The 21,223-nt window shown below is 34.5% G+C and overlaps 2 protein-coding genes across 5 annotated transcripts in view; both read left to right on the top strand.

Moving 5' to 3' along the window:
* Window positions 1-13,916, top strand: part of LOC119840459 — a 41,822-nt gene extending 27,906 nt beyond the window's left edge. For all 4 annotated transcript variants that reach the window (XM_038367087.1, XM_038367085.1, XM_038367086.1 and 1 more), the window contains 6 exons: window positions 4,604-4,682; window positions 5,697-11,045; window positions 11,126-11,292; window positions 11,496-11,707; window positions 11,796-11,986; window positions 12,153-13,916. In XM_038367087.1, coding sequence (XP_038223015.1) covers window positions 5,724-11,045; window positions 11,126-11,292; window positions 11,496-11,707; window positions 11,796-11,986; window positions 12,153-12,377 — 6,117 coding nt within the window. In that variant the 5' untranslated portion in view covers window positions 4,604-4,682; window positions 5,697-5,723 and the 3' untranslated portion in view covers window positions 12,378-13,916. The remainder of the gene's footprint in view (window positions 1-4,603; window positions 4,683-5,696; window positions 11,046-11,125; window positions 11,293-11,495; window positions 11,708-11,795; window positions 11,987-12,152) is intronic.
* Window positions 13,917-15,655: 1,739 nt separating this feature from the next.
* Window positions 15,656-20,719, top strand: LOC119840557 (contactin). The gene is made up of 3 exons (XM_038367243.1): window positions 15,656-19,311; window positions 19,395-19,580; window positions 19,663-20,719. Exons 1-3 carry the CDS (start codon window positions 15,880-15,882, stop codon window positions 19,975-19,977), a joined length of 3,933 nt encoding a protein of 1,310 aa, XP_038223171.1. The 5' UTR covers window positions 15,656-15,879; the 3' UTR covers window positions 19,978-20,719.
* Window positions 20,720-21,223: the final 504 nt, after the last annotated feature.

Below are 21,223 nucleotides of genomic sequence, written 5' to 3'. Positions count from 1 at the left end.
ATGTAGGGCACAGGCGCGCCTGCGCATCTCGGCGCGAATCGGAGAAATCTGACTCGAAATCATCGTTTGTATAAAAACAACAGCTGTTTTTATTTTCAACTGTAAGTGTTAATAAAATTAACCAATACATTCCATTCAAAATTATTTCTTATATACTACATTGTATGTTTTAGGAGCTTTGATATAATGGCGTTTGAATCATATCACGACAAAAGGTCACCTTGTATTTCGATAATAGTGACATATTTTTTTTATAATTCTTTACTGATATCGATAACTATGTCTGTATTGCGTTATAATATTTTTCACGTTAAATATAATCTTCTCGTTAAAGACACGCAAGGTTACTTTACGGAAAGTCTGCTTCGGATAGTAAAATTGATGTGACCTTGCCTTGAAAATTCCTTCCGCGACGTTGCATTTGTTTTATAGCAGTTTTGTTCAGTTCAGTTTTTGTTCGTCATAACTATGCTTTAAAACGTTGTATAAATACAATATAATGTATATAACTTGGCACAACGCTTTAGGATGCTGCGGCGATGAAAAATATAGGTTCTATGACTGAATATTACCTAGAATTAATAATTGTGACAAAGAAATCCGGTACATGGAAGATTAAATCCTACTTTATTGCTATGTTAGTCTATCAATAAACGAAATAATTAGACCACATAAGGATTAACTTCCTTGAGTAAATTGATTACCTTAAAACATGAAACTTTTTATAAAAAGCCGACACAGTAAGTGTGTAAAACATTCATCACATGTTTATTTTATGTAAATAATTAAATGACTGCTTAATAGCAGTTAACAGTAATTCAATGCTAATTACTAGTAATTTCAATATAGGTAATACTTTATAGTAATTATTCCTAAACCTATCTTACTATTCTATCACATACTACTAATATTATAAATGCGAAAGTTTGTGAGGATGGTATGTATGGTTTTTACTCTTTCACGCAAAAACTACCGCACCGATTGCAATTAAATGTAGTACATAGATAGCTAGACAAGTAAATAACACATAAGCAACTTTTTATCCCGATATTCCTACGGGATACAGACTTACGCGGGTGAAACCGCGGGGCGCAGCTAGTACTATATAAACTGATTATTGAAATTGTACCCGATCATATAGAATATATGATTCGAGATACAATGTGTATTATTTGACCGTTTAATGCTATACATGTTTGTTATTTATGTTTATAATTACTTGTACTACAAAAATAGATCGTTTATTGTGTACACGTGCATGTCTAGTAATACGTGCATACTGTGTAGCTCAATGCTACTTATTGCAAAGGTTTTGTAAATAAACAATAGTAACATAATTAATAATAAATACGAGTAAACTAAGATTTAATTGAAGAAAAAGTATTCATTACGCGTTATTTAGTAGGAAATGCCTATAAATGTGAAATACCTAACAGTTTAAATATATCAATTTCGAGGAATTTTATTTTATCAATGTTTTTATTTCGTCAATTGCGAAACTAAGTAAAGGTATTTATATCTCATTCCGATAGGGAAAAATGTTTATAAATTAGTCATTGTTTACATGACAAATAAGAAACAGTTTTCCTTATTTGTCTATCAATACAATTAAATGGCACCCCGTACCCAAAATTACTTATTTAGAGCTACACGAAGGGATACGAGAGGATATAATTTTCGTTCCCCTACACTCTCCCTCCCTATTGAAATCGGCGCGCCAATGTATGCGTAGAAGCAGTTATTACTGAACCTATCTACTATAGTTACGTTATACGTATAAGAGGGTGTCAAAATAAATGGACTCTGAAATTACTGAAAGCGATGTCGTCCTCTGACGCTTTTGTGTTAATAATAAACTAATGTTAATAATAGACTAAATCATTTAAAGTTTAATTTCGACACTTCGTTTCCTTTATGACGGGTAGAACATCCTTGTTGAGGAAATAAATGTAAATTGTTAACACAGGAATTCCAGTATTAAACGATCTATTTTTTTACAGCGAAGCCTTTTTTACACGCTTTTTATTAGCTTCACCTGTATGTTTGTTTGTATGTTTGTTTGTATGTTTGTTTGTAACCGACTTCTTTGGGCGCGATTTTGACCCACTTTAAACGGCCAGATTTCGTTCAAACTTTGTAGATTTATTGAGGACCGATGACAATACACTAATTTGATAAAATTATTCCATTTTTCAATTTGCAAAATATGATTTTTGTTAAAGCGTGTTTTATAGTTTTTTTAAACTATTATTTATTATTATTCTTTAAGGAGACAAACTTACGAACTGTTCTATTTACCAATTAAAAAATATATCGATTTTTATAAAATAAAACAAAATAAATTAAATTAAACCGAATTCAACGAATCTGTTGCCAGTAGGACGCTGTTTTTATCTTTTAAATCCGACATAGTTTTTGAGTTATGCGTGGAAAAACATACACATGTACAAACCAACAAACTATCATACACAATAGGTATGTAAACCTATGAAAATTGACACACATGTTTAAAAAGTCATATAAGACCAAACATACCAAAAAGTATGCTATTCCGATTCCAATTTATGAAAAAGTGATTTTCGGACCTTTTTCATTAGAATATAGTACATGCTAGGTTTTACCAGGGACGGTTGTTAGCAAGCAATGAGTAGTAATGAGTACCCTATCATTCATTTTTGTAATCCGTCGTCTAAACCTTACTTCATTTTATCTCTCATATTTCAAGAGATTGGCAGACAGCAGTTTTCGAGGAGAAAAAACACCCGATCGCAAACCGATTGAACAAAGTGTTATTACTGAATTTTTATGAAATAATGAATATTTTATGAAGTTATGTTACTTATAGTGGCTATATTGGGTTAGGTTAGGTTACAACATGTATAGTGCTTTGGATTTTGTATATAATGACATTAATTGTGCGTGTTGAACAATGTTAATGATTGCATAACAATGTAAAGTTATGCGTCATCGGATTTTCAGAAAGGTGAATAACTTATTCGTGGAGTTTTTCACCCAAGTTTATAACAATACAGACAGGCGACGTTTCCTCATCATTTTTTACTGGATGTAGCTCAAATAATTTAGATCAGCTTACCAGGCTTGCTCCTCAGACCTATTACAAAAAAAAAAAAATTAGATGAATGAAAATATTAACCGTTTATTGTATTAAATTCCAACCTGCGATAATACCATATTCATGCATCATGAAAATACGTATTCGTATATAAGTTTCCTAATTTGCCACTAGCCTCATACTTAATTTTTGTAATGCAAAAAAAATCTGTACTCATATTTTGCTTTACAGTATAAAAATTTAATTAAATAAATAATGTAATTTTTAGTCCTAGGGGGTACTAATAATATGGTTAAGGAAAATAAATGGTTATATACCTATATCTTTAAATATTTTTATTACGATGCTTAAAATATGTCGTATACATTCTAATTTAAAACAATTCGAATACAAATGGGAGATTTCCTTATTATACTGGATAGCATAATTTTTAGCTTAGACAAAAAAATATACGAAGTTACGATTCACCTTGTTTCGCGCGCTTAAGGGGCAATGACCCGACACAGCTGTGCCGCGTCATGTACGTAAATAGTGTTACTCACAAACAAATATTGTTTTATCGATCAAAAAGATATAACACTCTATCTTAATGAATTATTCACATCATTCCCATAGTTAAAAGACGAAAGTATTGATTAGATTACTACATGGAGTGCCATTTTAATTATTGAAATGACGAGGTTGAGCAAGGTTTTAAATTTTCGTGTTAATTAATTATTATTAGTAGTAAGTATGTAATTATAATATAATAATTGAATCTTTGTTTTATTGTATTGTTATATCGATAGATTTTCTTATATTATATTTCTTAATTAAATTTTGAATGTGAAAATATTATTATTATTAACTTTTATATTTTTAGTAAATGTAAAACAATCAATAAAAAAATTTACTTTCGGAACAATACGGGTTAATGCTTATTCATGTTACGTAATCAACACGAACCATTTACATCGAAAGTAATACTCGGAATAAGGTTACTGTATTTTCTGGTTCGCCTCATCTATTTATGTATTTGATGGAGATTTGACAATTTTGAAGGCATTATACCGTGACACCTTAGCGACGACAAGGCTTGCTTATATCTGTCGTATGATTTTTATTCACGATGTTGTGTAATACATTTAATCCTATTTATAGAATAGCTATTGTAATATTTTGTATTCAACAAAGGCACTTTACAAGTCAATTCACATGATATACTGAATCGTATATTTATCGACGAATGTACTATGTGGGTCAATGTTCAATGGAATTTATGAGAAGTCTTAATATTTATACACAAGCTTATCAATTATCAACTTACATTGTGGATTACTATATTATAATAATGACTAAGTTAATTATCAGCTATCACTAACGTAATATGTAACTTTTATTATGCCGATTTAAATTTTACACAAACAAAAAATTCAGAAAGATAAAGTAAACTGTAATTACATTTAGACTCTTCCAACTTTGCAACATTTTCTTTATTTTTTTGGGGTACTATTTAAAGACATGTCATGAAAAAGTATTTTATATTTCCAGGTGGCGTTGATCCAGTAAACAGAGACATGAACGAACTCGGGTGCTATCTTTCTCGCCAAGCAGGGTAGCCGTCGTAAAGGTAGGATATTTATATGATTACATTGCTTAATTATTTCCTTTATTCATCAAAAATATGTTTGATACTTTGAAGTTGTAAGTAGTTATTGTAATACTGATCCGATTGATAGGATATTTGATACCCACGTTATAACGTAGACATGGATCGGATTGTGGGATGGCTATTTTTATCTTTATCACTGCGTGAACGCTGGCAACAGTTTCCGGTATCGCTCAGATCAGTAAGAATTGGAATTCTTTTAAAACTAGGTCAGATAGACTGCAGGATTGTTAGATTACAATCTGTGTCGCCGGTTTTATCCTAAAGCAGATATTTCTTTAGCTCTCATGTGTCATTCTGATACAAAATTAGCCACTTTATAGTCTATTTACTAAATCTTTACATGTATGATATGCTCTATGCTTATATGGATTTTTATATAAACCATGATATACATACACTTCATAAACACAGGTACAAAACAAACAAGGATTGCAAACATATAATATAAACATTTTCATTTATTTATTAATATAGTTCAGTTGACTCAAACAAGACAATTTGTCTTTTTAATTTAATTTTCCATGAGATTAAAAAGTAATATTACATAAACTTCCTGAACAATGTTTTGGAATTAGGATTACGAAAATAAAATGATAAGCTAACATTCGGTACAAGTTGAAACTTTTCATGCGAAATATTTATAAGTGGGTGTGCGTATTGTGCGTGAGGTTGCCGTTGTCAGAGGCGGGCGGCGAACCGAGGGCGAAGAACGCTCAAGGGCAGCCGACGGGTAACGACCCCATCGCTCACTCAACTATAATATATTTGACTAATATGATGCACTTGACTAAGTATTACAAATATTTAATCGAAACGAAAAAATGTGCTATCAAATTCTACCATTAAATTCATGTTAAATACTCTACTCGTATACATGGAACAATTTTTTTTTTTCAAAAATAGCATTTTACCTTACTTATTTTTGTTCTGCGACGGAAATGAGCTTGCTAATTGGAGATTTATCGTTTTCAGGTTTCCAGCAGAAACGGAAATCGTAGCATGGATGTTTCTTTCAACAATGTGCTGGAAGGGACGCGCCAGTATTTCATGGGAGTGCCTAAAGCACAAGAAGGTTCAGGACAATCAATGTGGCCATCGGGAACTCCACCAGAAGAAGGCACTCCAGCAATGTCAGGGGCACCAGCGCCATCATCGCGACCACCGTCCGCAGCCGCGGCGCCACCATCCACACCGACACCAACACCAGTTGTTGTTCCACCGCGCCCACCTTCGGAACCAATAGAACCCGAACCACATATAATACATAAAGCTACTGTGATGCGAGAAGCTGCAGAAAAACGACGCGAACAGCCAGAGCCCGAAGATGAAGAAGAACCAGTTGGCGCTATTTCACCACCTTCTCATATTATACGCAAACCGACAGCACATACGCTACCGTCGCCAGCTCCGGCACCGGCGGTACCCTGTCCTTCACCAGCAAGGCCACCTTCGACAGCTCCCTTGCAACCACTTCAGGCACCGGAGCCAATTGAAACTCAGCAATATCGAGCTCCGGTACATCGGGGTCAAACTCCAACAACAAGACCTATCGAAGAATTTGTTTCCGGTCGCCCACCTGATCCATACCCTGCGAGTAGATCAGCAGATCCTTATCCTCGCTATCAATATGAAACGTCTATAGCAGATAGTAGTAGAAACTCTCACGGTCCTATGGTTGCATCTCCACAACCGTCAACAATTTTACGTCAAAGTCCACAAACTTATGCACGAATGTCCAGTACAATGACACAGCATACTATTCAACGCTTAAATGACACTAGTACCTCTAGTCCACCGGCGCAAAGGTATATTATGCAACCACAAGCGCCACCACCTCATAACGATCGCGTTCCACCAATATATCATCCTCAAGCTTTACCTCCAACTAAACGGATAACATCTTCGGCTGCTATGTATGCAACATTACCACAGCGTCGTGAAGCTTCAGCCTCCATCCCACGTACTTCACATTTTGATAGACATCCATCATTACCTCAAAGAAAATACGATCCCCAACATACGTATTCGGGATATCGGCCTAATTCATCAAATTTGGTACATAAGACAAACCACAGAATGGAACCACTACAACCTTTACCATACAAACATAATGTCCCAGATACAATGAGCTCGCATTATTCCGTTAGATCTGATCGCACTGCTGCTCCTATTCCACCACCACATTTGCACGATTCAGTAAGAATTCAAGGTCGCGTAGATTATGTCAACAAAAGTGTACCTTTAGACTCTAGAAATAGTTACCATTATCCTACACCTTCTACATCTTCGGCGAGATACCATCAAAATGCATCCGTACCAATAGTTCAAAACAATTCATCGGTGCCCGTGAGACCACCATATCGGCCAGCCGTCGCACCGAAAACTAATTATACTTACACTGCGACAAATCACATACAAACATCACCATCTCGTTCTACTATTAAATCTGGATACCCTAATCAACAGGCAAGGATGACTGTATCAGTCACATCATTGGTGAATGAAATGAATCAAACAAAACAGAAGCGAGAGTCACCATTAGATCTTTCTGTGAAAACGGTTAAAAATTCTGCTGATTCTTCTACAACCCAGGATGACGTGATTGATTCCATGTCAATGGAAAGTAAATCTTTACCATTGCAACCACGATTAACAAACAATAGACATGTAGTGACTGATCGTTTAGTTTCGTCACATAAAGTTGATTTTGCGCCTGATTTTGCGCAATATAGGGAGCGACTTCGATATGGGGCAGTTTCTCAACAATGTCACTCACCTATTCGATATAATGGATCCTATGAGAGTGCTCGATTATTAAGTGACAATTATTCTAATGAATCTCGTCATCAAGTTTATTCTGAGCGAGGAAAGTACAGTAGTTCAGCTCTAAGTCGAAACGACTATGTTCCTCGAATAGATCTTACTAGACCTGTCAATGATGATAGAATACGAGACGACGGGAAAGGCGTTGAGAGAAAACGTATAGCAGGACCCGTTATTAGCAACATTCCAGAAAAAATCCCTCGACGTGATGCTTGGCCAGCTGATAGTCGAGGCGAAAGGCTTACTCAATCAGCTAGGGAACAGCGTGATCTGATGAGTCGTCCAGTTTACGACTACACTAGTCATAAAAGATTTGAAACCTATCAACATGACCTCAAACATCCCGTACACGTTTATCATGAAAGCCATGTAAATGTGAATCCAGCTTATTCTAGGAGCGCATATCCTGCAGAAAGTCCGAGGGAAGTAAATGACTATCACGTTCACTACCAAGACAAATATTTCTCGAATCGGCATATAATACAAAAGATTCCAGGCAGAGACACACATCCTCAACATTTGGATACACCAGGTACATTTCAACATTCAGATAAAAATGTTCGCAGTCTTCTAAGGATAAGCTTAGAAACAAGACAATCGGCTAATTTAGAAAATGCTAAATCTAATTCATCCGTTCCTGATCTCATTGTAATAGATGATGTAGATGACTCTGTGATAGAAATAACAGACCTAACTAAAGATAATGAAAACGAAGCCTGTAATAAAAACATGTCAAAAGTTCTTCAAAGTAAAGTGTTACCGCGCTTAGGTAACCATATACAAATGCCTAAAGCCATAGATTCTATACCATGTGATTCAGAATATCAAAGATTTGATAGTTGTGACAGCAAAAGTAAATCGCCAGAAAGTGATGTGGCATCTAGAATTAGAACTAAAGCTGAACTCAAAGTTATGCCACCATCACAAGATAATTCTGTAAAATTAGAATCACGTCCTAGTGCAATACTCAACAATAATGATAAGGAAAAAGTGCTTCCAAAATCTCAGAAACAACATCTATTTAATCAAATTCGTGAGGATAATTTACGATTAGAATCTGTCATTAAAAATGAAAAACAAAATGAAAATGTCTCTCTGCCGGAAGTAAAATCAGAACCAATGAATATAGAAGAAATAGAAAAAGATGCGGTTATGTCCATTAAAAGTGAAATAAATTTTGAAAATCATGAAAACATTACTTTTGAAAGTGTTAATCAAATTGTCGACGATTTGGACATGGATTGGGCTACTGCCTGTGAGAGTTTTGTAGAACAATTAAAATCAGGATGTCATAAAAAGAAAACAAGAAAGCCAGATATGTTAGATAGTAATGAAATTGAATTAAAAAATAGCAAACCCATTAAAGAGATTGACAGTCATGCTTCAGAAAGTATTTTAAATGAAATGCCTTTAGTTAATATAAAAGAAGAACCGATAGAAAAAGAAGAGAGTAACAGCTTGAATGAAGTTACTGAAGAAATATTGGTTAAAATCAAGGATGATACAAAAAATCTAAAAAGTAAGCATGATAAAAAACTTGATAAACACAACGAAAAAGCTACGAAAAATAAAACTCAAAATAAAAATAAACATAAAAGTAAAGGTGAATCCACGTCATCGCCATCTGTATCAATAAAGAAAGAACATGATTTAAGCGTTCCGCTGAAATCAACTATAAAGGAAGAATCTGAATCAACGGACGACGACGAGCCTTTGATTAAAAGTAAAATTTTAAAAGAAAAAGAGAGAAGCGAGCAATTAAAATATCAGTTATTGAAAGATTTATCTGAAAAATCTGCTATCGTAAAACTCGAATGTTGCGATGCAAGTACAAGAAAATCTTTAGATTCTACCGTTAAAGAAAAGTCAGATAAACCAATCAAGTCGAAAGCAACTCGGTCTTCAGTAAGATCAAAAAATAAAGCAATATCCGTAGAAAATATTAAACGTGAGGTAAATGAGGACTCTAGTTCTGAAAGTGAGGAAGATACACTTAGTAGCAGATTGAGAAATCGAAAAAATACAAAAACTGAGGATAAAACATCCTCCACAACCAAGACACCTGTTAAATCTTCTCCATCTAAAAAATTTGAAACTAGCAGTGCTAGTAATAGTTCAACTCCACTTCGGAAAGCTGGCTTCGGCGATGGATCAGATTTCCACCCGGGCTGGGAAGAAGAACTTTATAGATATAAAAGATCACTTCGGATGCCTACAAGGCTGATAGCCATTCCAAGGGGTCGCTCGGGTGGTCCTTTTGTTAAAGGATCAAATGCTCATTTCACCCGCGGTTCTACTTCCCTTCCTGATTTAGATCCTATGCCCCTTTCTCCAGCACCTTCTTCCGCACCATCTGCTGCCACAGATGAATTGTATAGACGACCTGAAAAAACTATATTGGATAGTGACTTGGAATCAAATTCTAGTTATTCAGCTCATAATAGGCTCCATTATGATTCTGAAGCTTCGACATCAACCGTTGTATCTTCGACAAAGCCTCGAAAGAGCGGTAGCTCTATTGTCGATGTTCTTATTCAAAGATGTGGAAAAAGGGAAGGGTCTAAAAAGCGATCAAAAGACAGAGAAGAGAAAACTCCAAAAATTTTAACAAAAACTTCTAATATAACCGAACTTTTACCCACCCCAAGTTTAGGTCTTTTAAAAAATGGTCATAAGGGTAGTTTAAGTGGAAAGAAAGAAAAAGTTTTAGAAGATATATTTTATTTAGGAGCCTTTAGAAAAGAAACTGTGACTGCCTTTAGAGATGCATTCATCAAAGATACGGATGGATTAATTGGTGCTACTGAAGAATTTGCACCTTTGATTTTAAAATCTAGAACAAGAACGGAAAGCCGAGTTTTAAAGCAAAGAGCTACTATAAAAGAAGTATTTGGTGATGATAGGCCCGCTTCTGCCCCGCCAACATCTTGCAGAGACGACTGCTTAGAAGATGAACCAACACTTGAAATTAAAAAAGAAAATGAACCAAAACCCAAATTGAAACCTAAGATATTAAAACACAAATTAAAAAGGAGATCTAGTTCTATCAGAGATGGTCTTAGAAGCACTAAATCCCTAAAAGGAAACGATGCTAAAGGGCGAATGATGAGATTAAAGAAACGAAACAGTATAATGAAATCTTTATCGGGAAAAAGAATGAAGGAAATATCAAATAAATTGAAAAAGGAAAAAAGTCCCACACCAGATGATAAAAATAGTACAAAAGAAGAAAGTAGCTCTGTAGTAAATACTGAAGGGACTACAAAAAGGCGATTGAAACGCTTGTTCGGTAGAAGAAAATTGAGTTCAGGGTTCGACTACATCAGAAAAAAGAAGAAAGTCATACGTAAAGAGGAAAATGGAAATAAAATTCGTCGTCCGGCGCCTAAACCATCACCAGAATCCGTCCATGACGTTCAAAAAGAGATAAAAGGCTGGTTTATCAATAAGAGCATTGGAGAAACGCACCTTCACCGAGCTGCTAGACTAGGCTTTACTGTAAGTGTAAATAATGCTTTGCTCGTTTTTTAATTTTATTTAAATATAGTATTGTTAATAATAATCTAAACTTGTTACAGGATTGCGTAGCTTACTGTTTAGAAAAAATGGAAGCCGATCCTTCAGCAAAAGACAATGCTGGTTTTACCCCTTTACATGTTGCTGCCGCAAAAGGTCACGTCAGGATTGCTAGATTACTTCTCCAATATGGTGCTAATGTTTCTGCGGCTGCCCAAGGAGGAATTAGGTAATTTCTATAATTTTAGTGATATGTTTCATAAGTCAATCAGTCATTCAGTCATCAGTCAGTCAATACAAAAAATATTAACATTATCAGCTGACTTCTCTATATTGGATCGTAATTATAAGCTTAGAGCGTTTTGTTTATATATATATATCAATAAATTTTTATAATCAAAAAATTAATCAATAAATATACATACATTTCAGACCTCTTCATGAAGCATGCGAGAACAGTCATATAGAAGTCATAAGACTTTTATTATCATATGGTGCGGATCCAATTCTTGGAACTTACGCAGGACAAATGCCAGAAGAACTAGCAGAAGGGATAGCTGCAAAATTAATACACCTACATATAGATGATGTTCAAGGGCGATCCCTTGATCCATGGAGATTCCCCCCACCTAATGAAATTATTGGTATGTTTAATTCATTGCATATTCTGCTTTGGGATATGCTTTTGATCTGTTTATTTTCATGGTCACTTGTGTTTTTGGTTTTCTTTAGATCGCGAAGAAATTGGTTGTGAGCCTCTGTCGTCGCCGCCGCCAGCATCGCCACCGCCGACTCCAGATGCTACAATGGAAATACAATGTACTGAGACACCTCTGCCACCGTTTTACAGTCTACGAACCGCAACCGGTCAACCTGCCGATGGATTGTGGTGTTTATTACAGGACGTTACCAATATTCTACAGGTGAGTATTTTTATCATTCCTCATTTAATTTCTTTTGGTTACATATTTTTGTTTGGGTTTAAGCCAGAGGAAATATCTTAAAATACTTTCTCATCGAACAATCTGTATGTAATTATTAGTTCGAAATCTCACTATTTATAAGTGATTGATGATATTATTTTTACAGATAAAATCAAAGGAATCTTTACTCAAACAAATACATTGCGGATCGGGTTCACCCAAAGAGCTACTTCGTGAAATACGGACCCAAGAATTCCTAGAGCGAGCCCAATGTCATCAACTTTTGTGTGCTGGTGAGAAAGTCAACGTGCGCGCTTCTAAAGTCGCTTTAATACGGGTCACAGATAAACTAAGACAGCTTTTAAAAATTGAAACAATATTGGTCAGTTGACATTAAAATTATTTTCTATATTTATATCGATATAGTCAATTATCGCATCGAAATTTCAAATCATCCAATCATTCCTTCCCTCCAGCAGAATGATTCATTTGTGATCAAAATATCCTGAGATATTCGAGATGTAACTTTTAAGGCAGCCGCTATAGTATCGCATACGACTGCGTCGGATGTAAAATATTTTGTATTGTATTTGTATTGTATTTATGAATAATAAATGTTATTGTATAAAATGTAAATTTAAACGCAATTGTAAATAATAAATGTCGCTTTAAATGTAAAATATTCTCATGGGTGCTATTTAACGTTGGTGTATGGTAATCGGTTAGTTAGATTGAATATGAAAATGTGTTGCGAGAATAATAGTTATTAATTTAGGAAATAAAAAGTTATAGTTACCAGAAACTAATTTAATTATAAGACTAGCATAATTAAGATTTGATTGTGCAATAGTATACGTGCGTGTTGAACGCGTAGTAGATGAATTTCTATGAAAGATTTGGGAATTAACGTTCGCAACAATCGTTAAAGTGATTCTGGATTCATTTGATAAAAAATCTAATATGTAATAATAACACACTTGTGTTTTAAAAGCGAAGACCACAATAAAGAGCAGATTAATATTATGTATGTTAGTTACGTAAATAATTTATGTGGAGATATTTGTTAAATTTATTAATAAATAATTTAATACCTACTTACAAAATAATTTGCTCAACTTCTTCTTAGGAATGATTTCACGGTGGTACGCCCCCAGTGGTTTTATAATATATGGTTTAAACATCACAATGTTGTTAGGAACATAGTATAATAAAATTAATTTAAAATATAATAATAATATATCAACTTGTAATTCCTAAAAATCATAGACCACTTTTTATCACAGTCATTTTTTTAAGTGCTATGATTTTGTTCTTTGTTAAGTTTGCTATTTTTTGCCGTGTAATATTTATTTTCTGTAAAATTATTATTCCATAATATTAACGTAGTGTTGTTATTATTAATTATATTACGGTCCAATAAAAAATAGGAAAATTATGAATTCATAAAGCATATGCATATCGAAATGATAATATTGTACATAAGATATACAAATTATTTTTTAAATTATCTTAAAAGAAATGAATGAAAAATAACAGCTGGCATCAAATGTATAATTTATTTATTGATACAATTTAGCTTGCTATGAGGACTATACCAATATTTTATAAATTATTGCCAATGGATGTTCCATTACACGTTAGACCACACCTGTTCCGCCCTATAATTTTTATGGAGACAAGAAACTAAGAAGTACACGATAAATCTGTGATGAACTACTATTAGGAAGGTTATGTTGCGTGCGGATAATACTGAGAAATTTCATAGAATGTAATTGATGTTTTATACGATTGTATACATTTGAATTTGCGTAATAACTATCAGGCTTAGACCTTAGATTTACCTTTATTATAAGTATTGTAATGATTAATGACACGATATTTCTTGTTGGTAAAATAAATAAAAAACAATAAAGCGAACAATCATACTGAATATGTCTTTTAATTACTTTGTCTGTGATGCTTAAGTTTCAGTTTTTAAAATTGATGAAAAATCCCTGATAAATGGCAGATAATACGACCTACCAGATCGATTCCTTAGGTACGCTATATTAAAACTTTACTGGCTTCCTCCCATAATAGAGGCACTATCGATTGGTTGAAAATTATAGGTGCTTTTTTTTTCAGAGTTCCATGCGCGATTGTTGCCTAGAAATTTTAGAATTTTCAAAAATCTGATAATGCTGTTTTCATTTTTATCAAAGTCGGCCTCGTCACTCTACAGAACTTTTTGGTTTACCTCATAGTTTCGGTGCCAAGTCTAGTTGAAAAATCATTTGAGTATTATCACGCGGACAGAATTTAGCTTTGACTTTTAAATAGTTGGTATCGTTGATTGAAGTAAACCACAGAGAGAAGCTTTAAGCCGAGAAACAAAAATGATAAATAATGGAAAATATTTACAAGTATACAAGGTCATCTTGTTAAATAAAAACAGCCCAAATATCTATCAGGACCATAATTTCTCATCACAGTTTGCCAGTTATCACAACGAAAGCAGCAACAAAAGTCTAAGGAGTGCCTTTTTGATCAGCGCTACTAGAGTGAAGATCGACACCACAATAGGTATGATCGAAATTCTAAACCGTCGGTAGAGATGGTGCGCGACCATCAGCTTCAAAACAGTATGAAGCATGGAGCTCTTCTGTCTCTCTTCATAACAGAAACAAAACAAAAGTTATATAAAACATAGGTGCACATATTAACAAATAGTTAGCAGTCACTCTATAGGTGGCTTATATATGTGGTATATAAACAGTCACACACAACACAATTTTTACCATTATTAAACAAACCACAACAAAATCCGTTGCGTAGTTTAATTGTTTTAAGCCTACATAAGACATAGCGACAGATAGAGAAAGCGACTTTGTTTTATACAACTATTTTACCATCAATACTACCGTTTGTCATATGAAGTTTGCATTAAATTGTTTAATTATTTATTCGTTTATTGGAAGTTTATTGGTTATCCATCAGATTTACATGTTAATGAGATTACAGCAACATATTTAAATTAACAAATTCCAGTAGGTAAAGAATAACTACATATTCTTTAAAAGAAATTGCAAAATAATTAGATAAAATATAATATAACTGTACTTATTATTGTGTGGAATAACATACAAATGATTAATATGAAGGTGCGTGTGTTTGCATATGTGTTCCTGTGTGAAACTATTTCTTTTTTTTACATTTTGGAAGGTAGATGTACTTTCAATAAACATCTATAGTAGATTTATTTGGTATAAATATATGTGTGCTAAGTACATTCTAGAAACCAAAGCTTAGCTTTCATTTGCATATTGACTTTGAAGAGAACAATTATTATACTACCATATTAATCTACTCTTTGTATACTACGTATTACTATATTACTCTTTGGTAACTTCTCTTTGAGATACAATGACGTACAAAAGGACAGTAGGTTTTAGATACCACAGAATAAGCAATACACTAAAAGGTACAGTATCCACATACCACAACGCCACTTAACGACCTGTCTTTATACATCAATATAACATAATATTAAACAATATTATTTGTCTTTTTCATCCAAATAGATTTAATTCTATAATTTAATCTTAAATTTTTCAATCCGTCATAACGTATATTACTTACTCTGTGGTCATGACAAGAATGACAGTTGCAGTTTCAATATTATTGTATATGTATTGTATAGGGTAACACAGCTAAGGCGGGGCATGATTGTAAAAGTTGAATTATTTTTTTACGGTTTACCGTTTGGTTTTGGTTTCACCTTAGTAATTTAGGAATAAATTGAATTAAAACGGTTGAAATTAAAACCTATAAATGACAATTAATCAAAAGTGTTGAGTGTTCTTGTAAAACTCAGTGTAATGGTTGGATAGCTTTGTTATTTACAGAAACAAAACATGAAACAAAGTTTGCTTTTACTGACTTTGATCAGATATGTGACTTGTCAAGTTGGAGACTCGTCGATTCCTTTTAATCCAAACTATCAAAAACCATACCAATCGGAAAATAACACTTCTTACCGTCCCTTACCTCAGGTACCTTACGGAAGTTTTCCTGTTAATCAAAATGAACATACATATCAAAGTTCTTTCTATCAAGACAGTGGGAACTCGGATACTTATGGAGACGGTGACAATGAAGTAGATCCGCAAAATACTGCTTCTTATTACGCAGGTTTGGATTATGAAGAACGTTACAAATGCCCGCCGAATTGGATTCGTTTTCGAGAGTCGTGTTACAGGTTTACGAAATCTCCAAATAGACCGCGTAATGAAGCGCGTAAAATATGTCAAGCGTACGAGTCAGATCTAGTATCAGTTAACAGTCCCGAAGAGCATGGTTTTATTATCACAACATTAATGCGTATAGATCCGCAAAAAGGGTCGTGGTATGTGGGTGCTCACCAACAATCACCTGGCTATTGGGCTAATGATGGAGATGGTTCACAGTTATCTGGACTCGATAATGCATTCTTTGATGATCGTAAGTTGACATATAACAGTTATAACTTACTGCCCCGCGACTATCTAGTATATAGATTTTCAACAGAAGATGGTCGATGGGGTCTAGCTCCTGTTGAGGGTACTCAATATTTTCATTTCATTTGTGAAGGTCAAACCCAAAGATTGCATTACCTCATTGAAGAAACAAGATCTTTTACATATGGTCTGGATACCTTTGATCCTGAACGGATTCCCAGAGGACCATACTTTATAAAAGAACCTGTAGACACTATTTATGATCCACTACGAAATCATCATGTGCAACTGACATGTATTGCTGGTGGTTATCCAGCACCCACATACCAGTGGTTTAGGGAAGACTATCAAGTAGATAGCCCTGTCTATACTCCAATAGATCCCCTTGCAGACTCAAGATTTATACTAAGCGGGGGAACACTGATGATATATAATCCTGATGCAGATAAAGACAATGCTAAATATCACTGTATCGCATCAAATAATTTTGGTACAATAAGATCTGAATCCGTAAGACTTTCATTTGGTTTTATTAGAGAGTTCAATCAAAAAAGGCCCGTGGAAAGTGGGAAGCAATATTGGGGTAAAGTTATGTACTGTGATCCACCTTCATACTATCCCTCTGTTAATTTCCTATGGGCTCGTAACTATTTTCCTAATCTTGTAGAAGAAGACAGAAGAGTGTTTGTTTCTTATGATGGTGGGTTGTACTTCTCTGCGTTAGAAACAATTGATAGAGGAAATTACAGTTGCAATGTAATGAGCAAAGTATCAGATGCTGGAAGGAATGGACCATTCTTTCAACTTCTTGTATATCCGCATTCTGATTATCAACAATTGAAATTTCCTAACAATTTTCCCAAGGTTTTCCCAGAAGCTCCTGTTGTGGGTCAAGAAGTAAGATTAGAATGTGTATCTTTTGGATATCCAGTACCATCCTACAATTGGACTAGAAAAAATGGGAACATGCCTAAAAAAGCATATTTGAGTAATTTTGACAGAGTTTTAACTATTCCTCATGTAGGAGTGGAAGATGAAGGTGAATATATTTGTGATGTGCGCAATGACAGAGCACATATATTAAACAGTGTATTCTTAAAGGTACAAGCTGAACCAAATTTCACAATACCTCTTGCTGATAAGCATATGGATAATAAAGGTGATTTACATTGGAATTGTGAAGCATTTGGGATTCCAGATGTTAATTATACTTGGTGGAAAAATGGACAAAAACTCTCAATGGACAATTTAGATGTAGAGGATCGGGATAGGTATGTGATACAAGATAATGTCTTAATAATAAAATATTTGGATCCAACAAGAGATCCAGGCATGTACCAGTGCGAGGCGAAGAATCAGCTAACTGCTAGATATTCTTCTGGACAGTTAAGAGTACTATCTTTGAAACCATCCTTCAAAAAACATCCATTAGAGCCAGAAACTTATGGTTCAGAAGGTGGCAATGTTACTCTTAAATGTAATCCGGAAGCTGCACCTAAGCCAACATTTACTTGGAAAAAGGATAATATTGTGATAGGAGCTGGTGGGAAAAGATTCATTACTGAAACTGGAAATCTAATCATTCGGCAAATTTCCCGAGATGATGAAGGGGTGTATACATGTGTTGCAAAAAATCAATACGGAACCGACGAAAGCAGAGGCCGGCTTATTGTTTTGAGAGCACCGCGTTTCATCGAAAGGTTGCCACCGCGAATAACAACACAAGTTGGCCAAATTGTATTTTTGCATTGCAGTGCTGAAATTGACCCTATATTGGATACTGCATATCTTTGGAACCATAATGGAATACGCATGAAGGAGGCATCTGATTTTTTTGCTGATAAAAGAATCAAAATAGATGGTGGGGAAATCACCATTTACGACGTCAGTCTTTCTGACGTTGGTGAATATGAATGTATAGTAAAATCCGCCATTGGACGCATTTCTTCTCGTACACAATTACGCATTGAAGGCCCTCCTGGTCCTGCTGGTGGCTTACAAGTTTTGAATATACAAAGATCTTCACTTACACTTGAATGGACCGATAGCAATCCCAACGGGCGGCCTATCACTAGTTACGTCATTACGGGACGTACCCAATGGAATTCCTCATGGTATGTTATTAATGATAATGTTGTGAATGTAATGGAAATCGATAGATATAATGGCCGTAAACGCGCAGTCATTTCCACGACACTGATGCCTTGGTCTGTATATGAGTTTAGGGTGCAAGCAGTGAATAGCTTAGGTATTGGTGAACCTTCTTCCCCAAGTCCACAATTCTCAACCCAAGCTGATAAACCTGATCGTGCTCCAAGTAACGTTGGAGGTGGTGGCGGAAAAATCGGTGATCTTACAATAACATGGACACCTCTGCATCCATCTCAACAAAATGGACCTGGTATCCACTACAAAATATTCTGGCGCCGAAATGGATCTGAGGTAGAATTTCAATCACTTTTGCTCAAAGATTATGGCAATATAGGCATGCATGTCGTACATGTAGCAATTGATTATTTCTTTACGCCTTACAATGTAAAGGTGCAGGCATTTAACGATATGGGTGCAGGACCAGAGAGCGAGGTTGTCACAATATACTCTGCTGAAGATATGCCACAAGTTGCGCCGCAGCAAGTATCTTCGAGATCGTTTAACTCGACTGCTCTGAATGTCACTTGGAATCCTATTGACCAGTCTCGAGACAGACTGCGAGGAAAATTGATTGGGCATCGACTCAAATATTGGAAGAAAGCAAATAAGGAAGAGGAGTGTATTTACTATTTGTCTAGAACTACTCGTAACTGGGCCTTAATTGTGGGCCTTCAACCTGATACTTATTACTATGTAAAGGTAAATTGTTATTTTTCTACTACAACTTTCATATTTATTTTGGTAAGATTCTATTGGGATACCTAATAATTGATATATTTTAGGTAATGGCATTTAACTCGGCTGGAGAAGGTCCAGAGAGTGAGAAATTCTTGGAACGTACGTACCGTAAGGCGCCACAAAAACCGCCAGCATCAGTGAATGTTTGGGCTGTGAACCCCAGTACTGTGCGTGTTGTATGGAGATATGTGCAACCTACTTCAGAGGAAGAACCTCTTCTTGGATATAAGGTATATATTTTAGTATAAAACTCAGTTATGGCATTTTACTGATTTTTCCAAGTTATATAATCATATTTAATTTTCCATTCAGGTACGAGTGTGGGAAATAGATCAGGATATGAGTGCGGCAAACGATACATTAGTTCCAGTGGATCATAAGCTCGAAGCATATGTCACGCACCTCACGCCAGGCAAGACTTATAATCTGCGAGTGTTGGCCTATTCTAATGGTGGAGATGGCAGAATGTCCTCCCCAGCTATTACTTTCCAAATGGGAGACTATCATAGCGACTCTTACGGCTACTATGTTAAGTCAGGTGCCACCTCAAACATACTCTCTAAAACTATTTTAGTGATTAATTTTATCTGTCTACTTCAAAGTATTGTGATTTTAAGATTTTTGTAGGTTAGTGACATTAGACTAAATCCAGCTTATTTTTATTATACTTTTACACTTGTAATGCTAACTTCGCATTTATTTTTGTTGCTAGGTGATAAATATCCGGCCATTTTCATTTTTTCTATTGTTTTGCTTTACATCAAATATTTTTACAAGGTATTTATAGTGTATTAACTTATTACTTTTATTTTTTTCGTATCGACAATAACTAATGAGATGTTAAAACAAGTATTTACTCGTAGATGTTTGTCTGTAAGAATCTTATCACGGGACGAATCTCATAGTTGTATAAATAATTAATTAGTATATAATAATTACAATGTGAATCCGAGCCATTTTTCTTTAAGAGTAGTTATGTGTATATATAGGTAACACTTCGTATATGTAGTACAAAAAACATTTTCAATAATGAAATACATTTTAACAGGCAATTATTGTACCTTCTCATATTTTATTTGCTATTTTTTATGCAATAATTTTAGTTTGTTGTGTTATAAAGGTTTACAGATTTACGATCTATCGGTCCAATTGTCATCATCTCTATAAGACTGTTAGTATTCTCTTTTTATATATTTTTTTAAAGGTTCATTAATAAATGTCCTCGTCAATATATTTGCAAACGAAATTGTTGTAAAAGCATTTCATATCAATTTTAAGGCTTAAATCAATCTGAAGTGTATCTATAATAAATTGCCTTATTATTGTTATAATGTAAAATCTTTTATTTTTAATAAAGTTTTTAAATACAGTACAAGTGTTTTACTCAGAAGTGTGAACTTTTAGCCTACGAGCCCGTATAAAATCGTCCTTAAGACCTAATTTAAGTAAAATATTTTTATTTATAAACACGCTTATGAGAGCTTGTCTCCAAAAATGTTTTTATTCGCATACAGTTGTGCTCGCGCCTGTACCGAATCTTAAGCCATACTTTTATAATGATACTAGCTGCGGCTAGGAAGATAAAAAGTTGTCTATATGTTATTCCAGTTGTCCAGCTATCTACGTACCAAATTTCATTGCAATCGGTTCAGTAGTTTTTGCGTAAAAGAGCAACAAACACACACATCCTTACAAACTTTCGCATTTATAATATTAGTAGGACTACAATTTGTGAAGGGCTAGCCTAATGTATATATAGATAATATAAGTGACGGATTTTTAGGTGATTATCCACTTTTTTCTTATGTGGCTGTATGTCAATTTCCTTGGCGCACCCTGCTGACCAAACCGTGTCTTTCATCGTACATGTTTT

The sequence above is a fragment of the Zerene cesonia genome, chromosome 6, assembly GCF_012273895.1.
Source record: "Zerene cesonia ecotype Mississippi chromosome 6, Zerene_cesonia_1.1, whole genome shotgun sequence".
NCBI classification, from domain to species: domain Eukaryota; kingdom Metazoa; phylum Arthropoda; class Insecta; order Lepidoptera; family Pieridae; genus Zerene; species Zerene cesonia.
The sequence above is the reverse complement of the archived record's forward strand: the minus strand, read 5'-3'. Positions and strand labels throughout refer to the sequence as shown.

What these genes read in the sequence shown, in the direction of transcription:
- LOC119840557 (XM_038367243.1), top strand. Translation starts at nt 15,880, where the DNA reads ATGAAACAAAGTTTGCTTTTACTGACTTTGATCAGATATGTGACTTGT. An exon ending in ATACTTATTACTATGTAAAG is followed by an intron (nt 19,312 to 19,394) that starts GTAAATTGTTAT and finishes GATATATTTTAG; the next exon opens with GTAATGGCATTTAACTCGGC. An exon ending in AACCTCTTCTTGGATATAAG is followed by an intron (nt 19,581 to 19,662) that starts GTATATATTTTA and finishes TTTTCCATTCAG; the next exon opens with GTACGAGTGTGGGAAATAGA.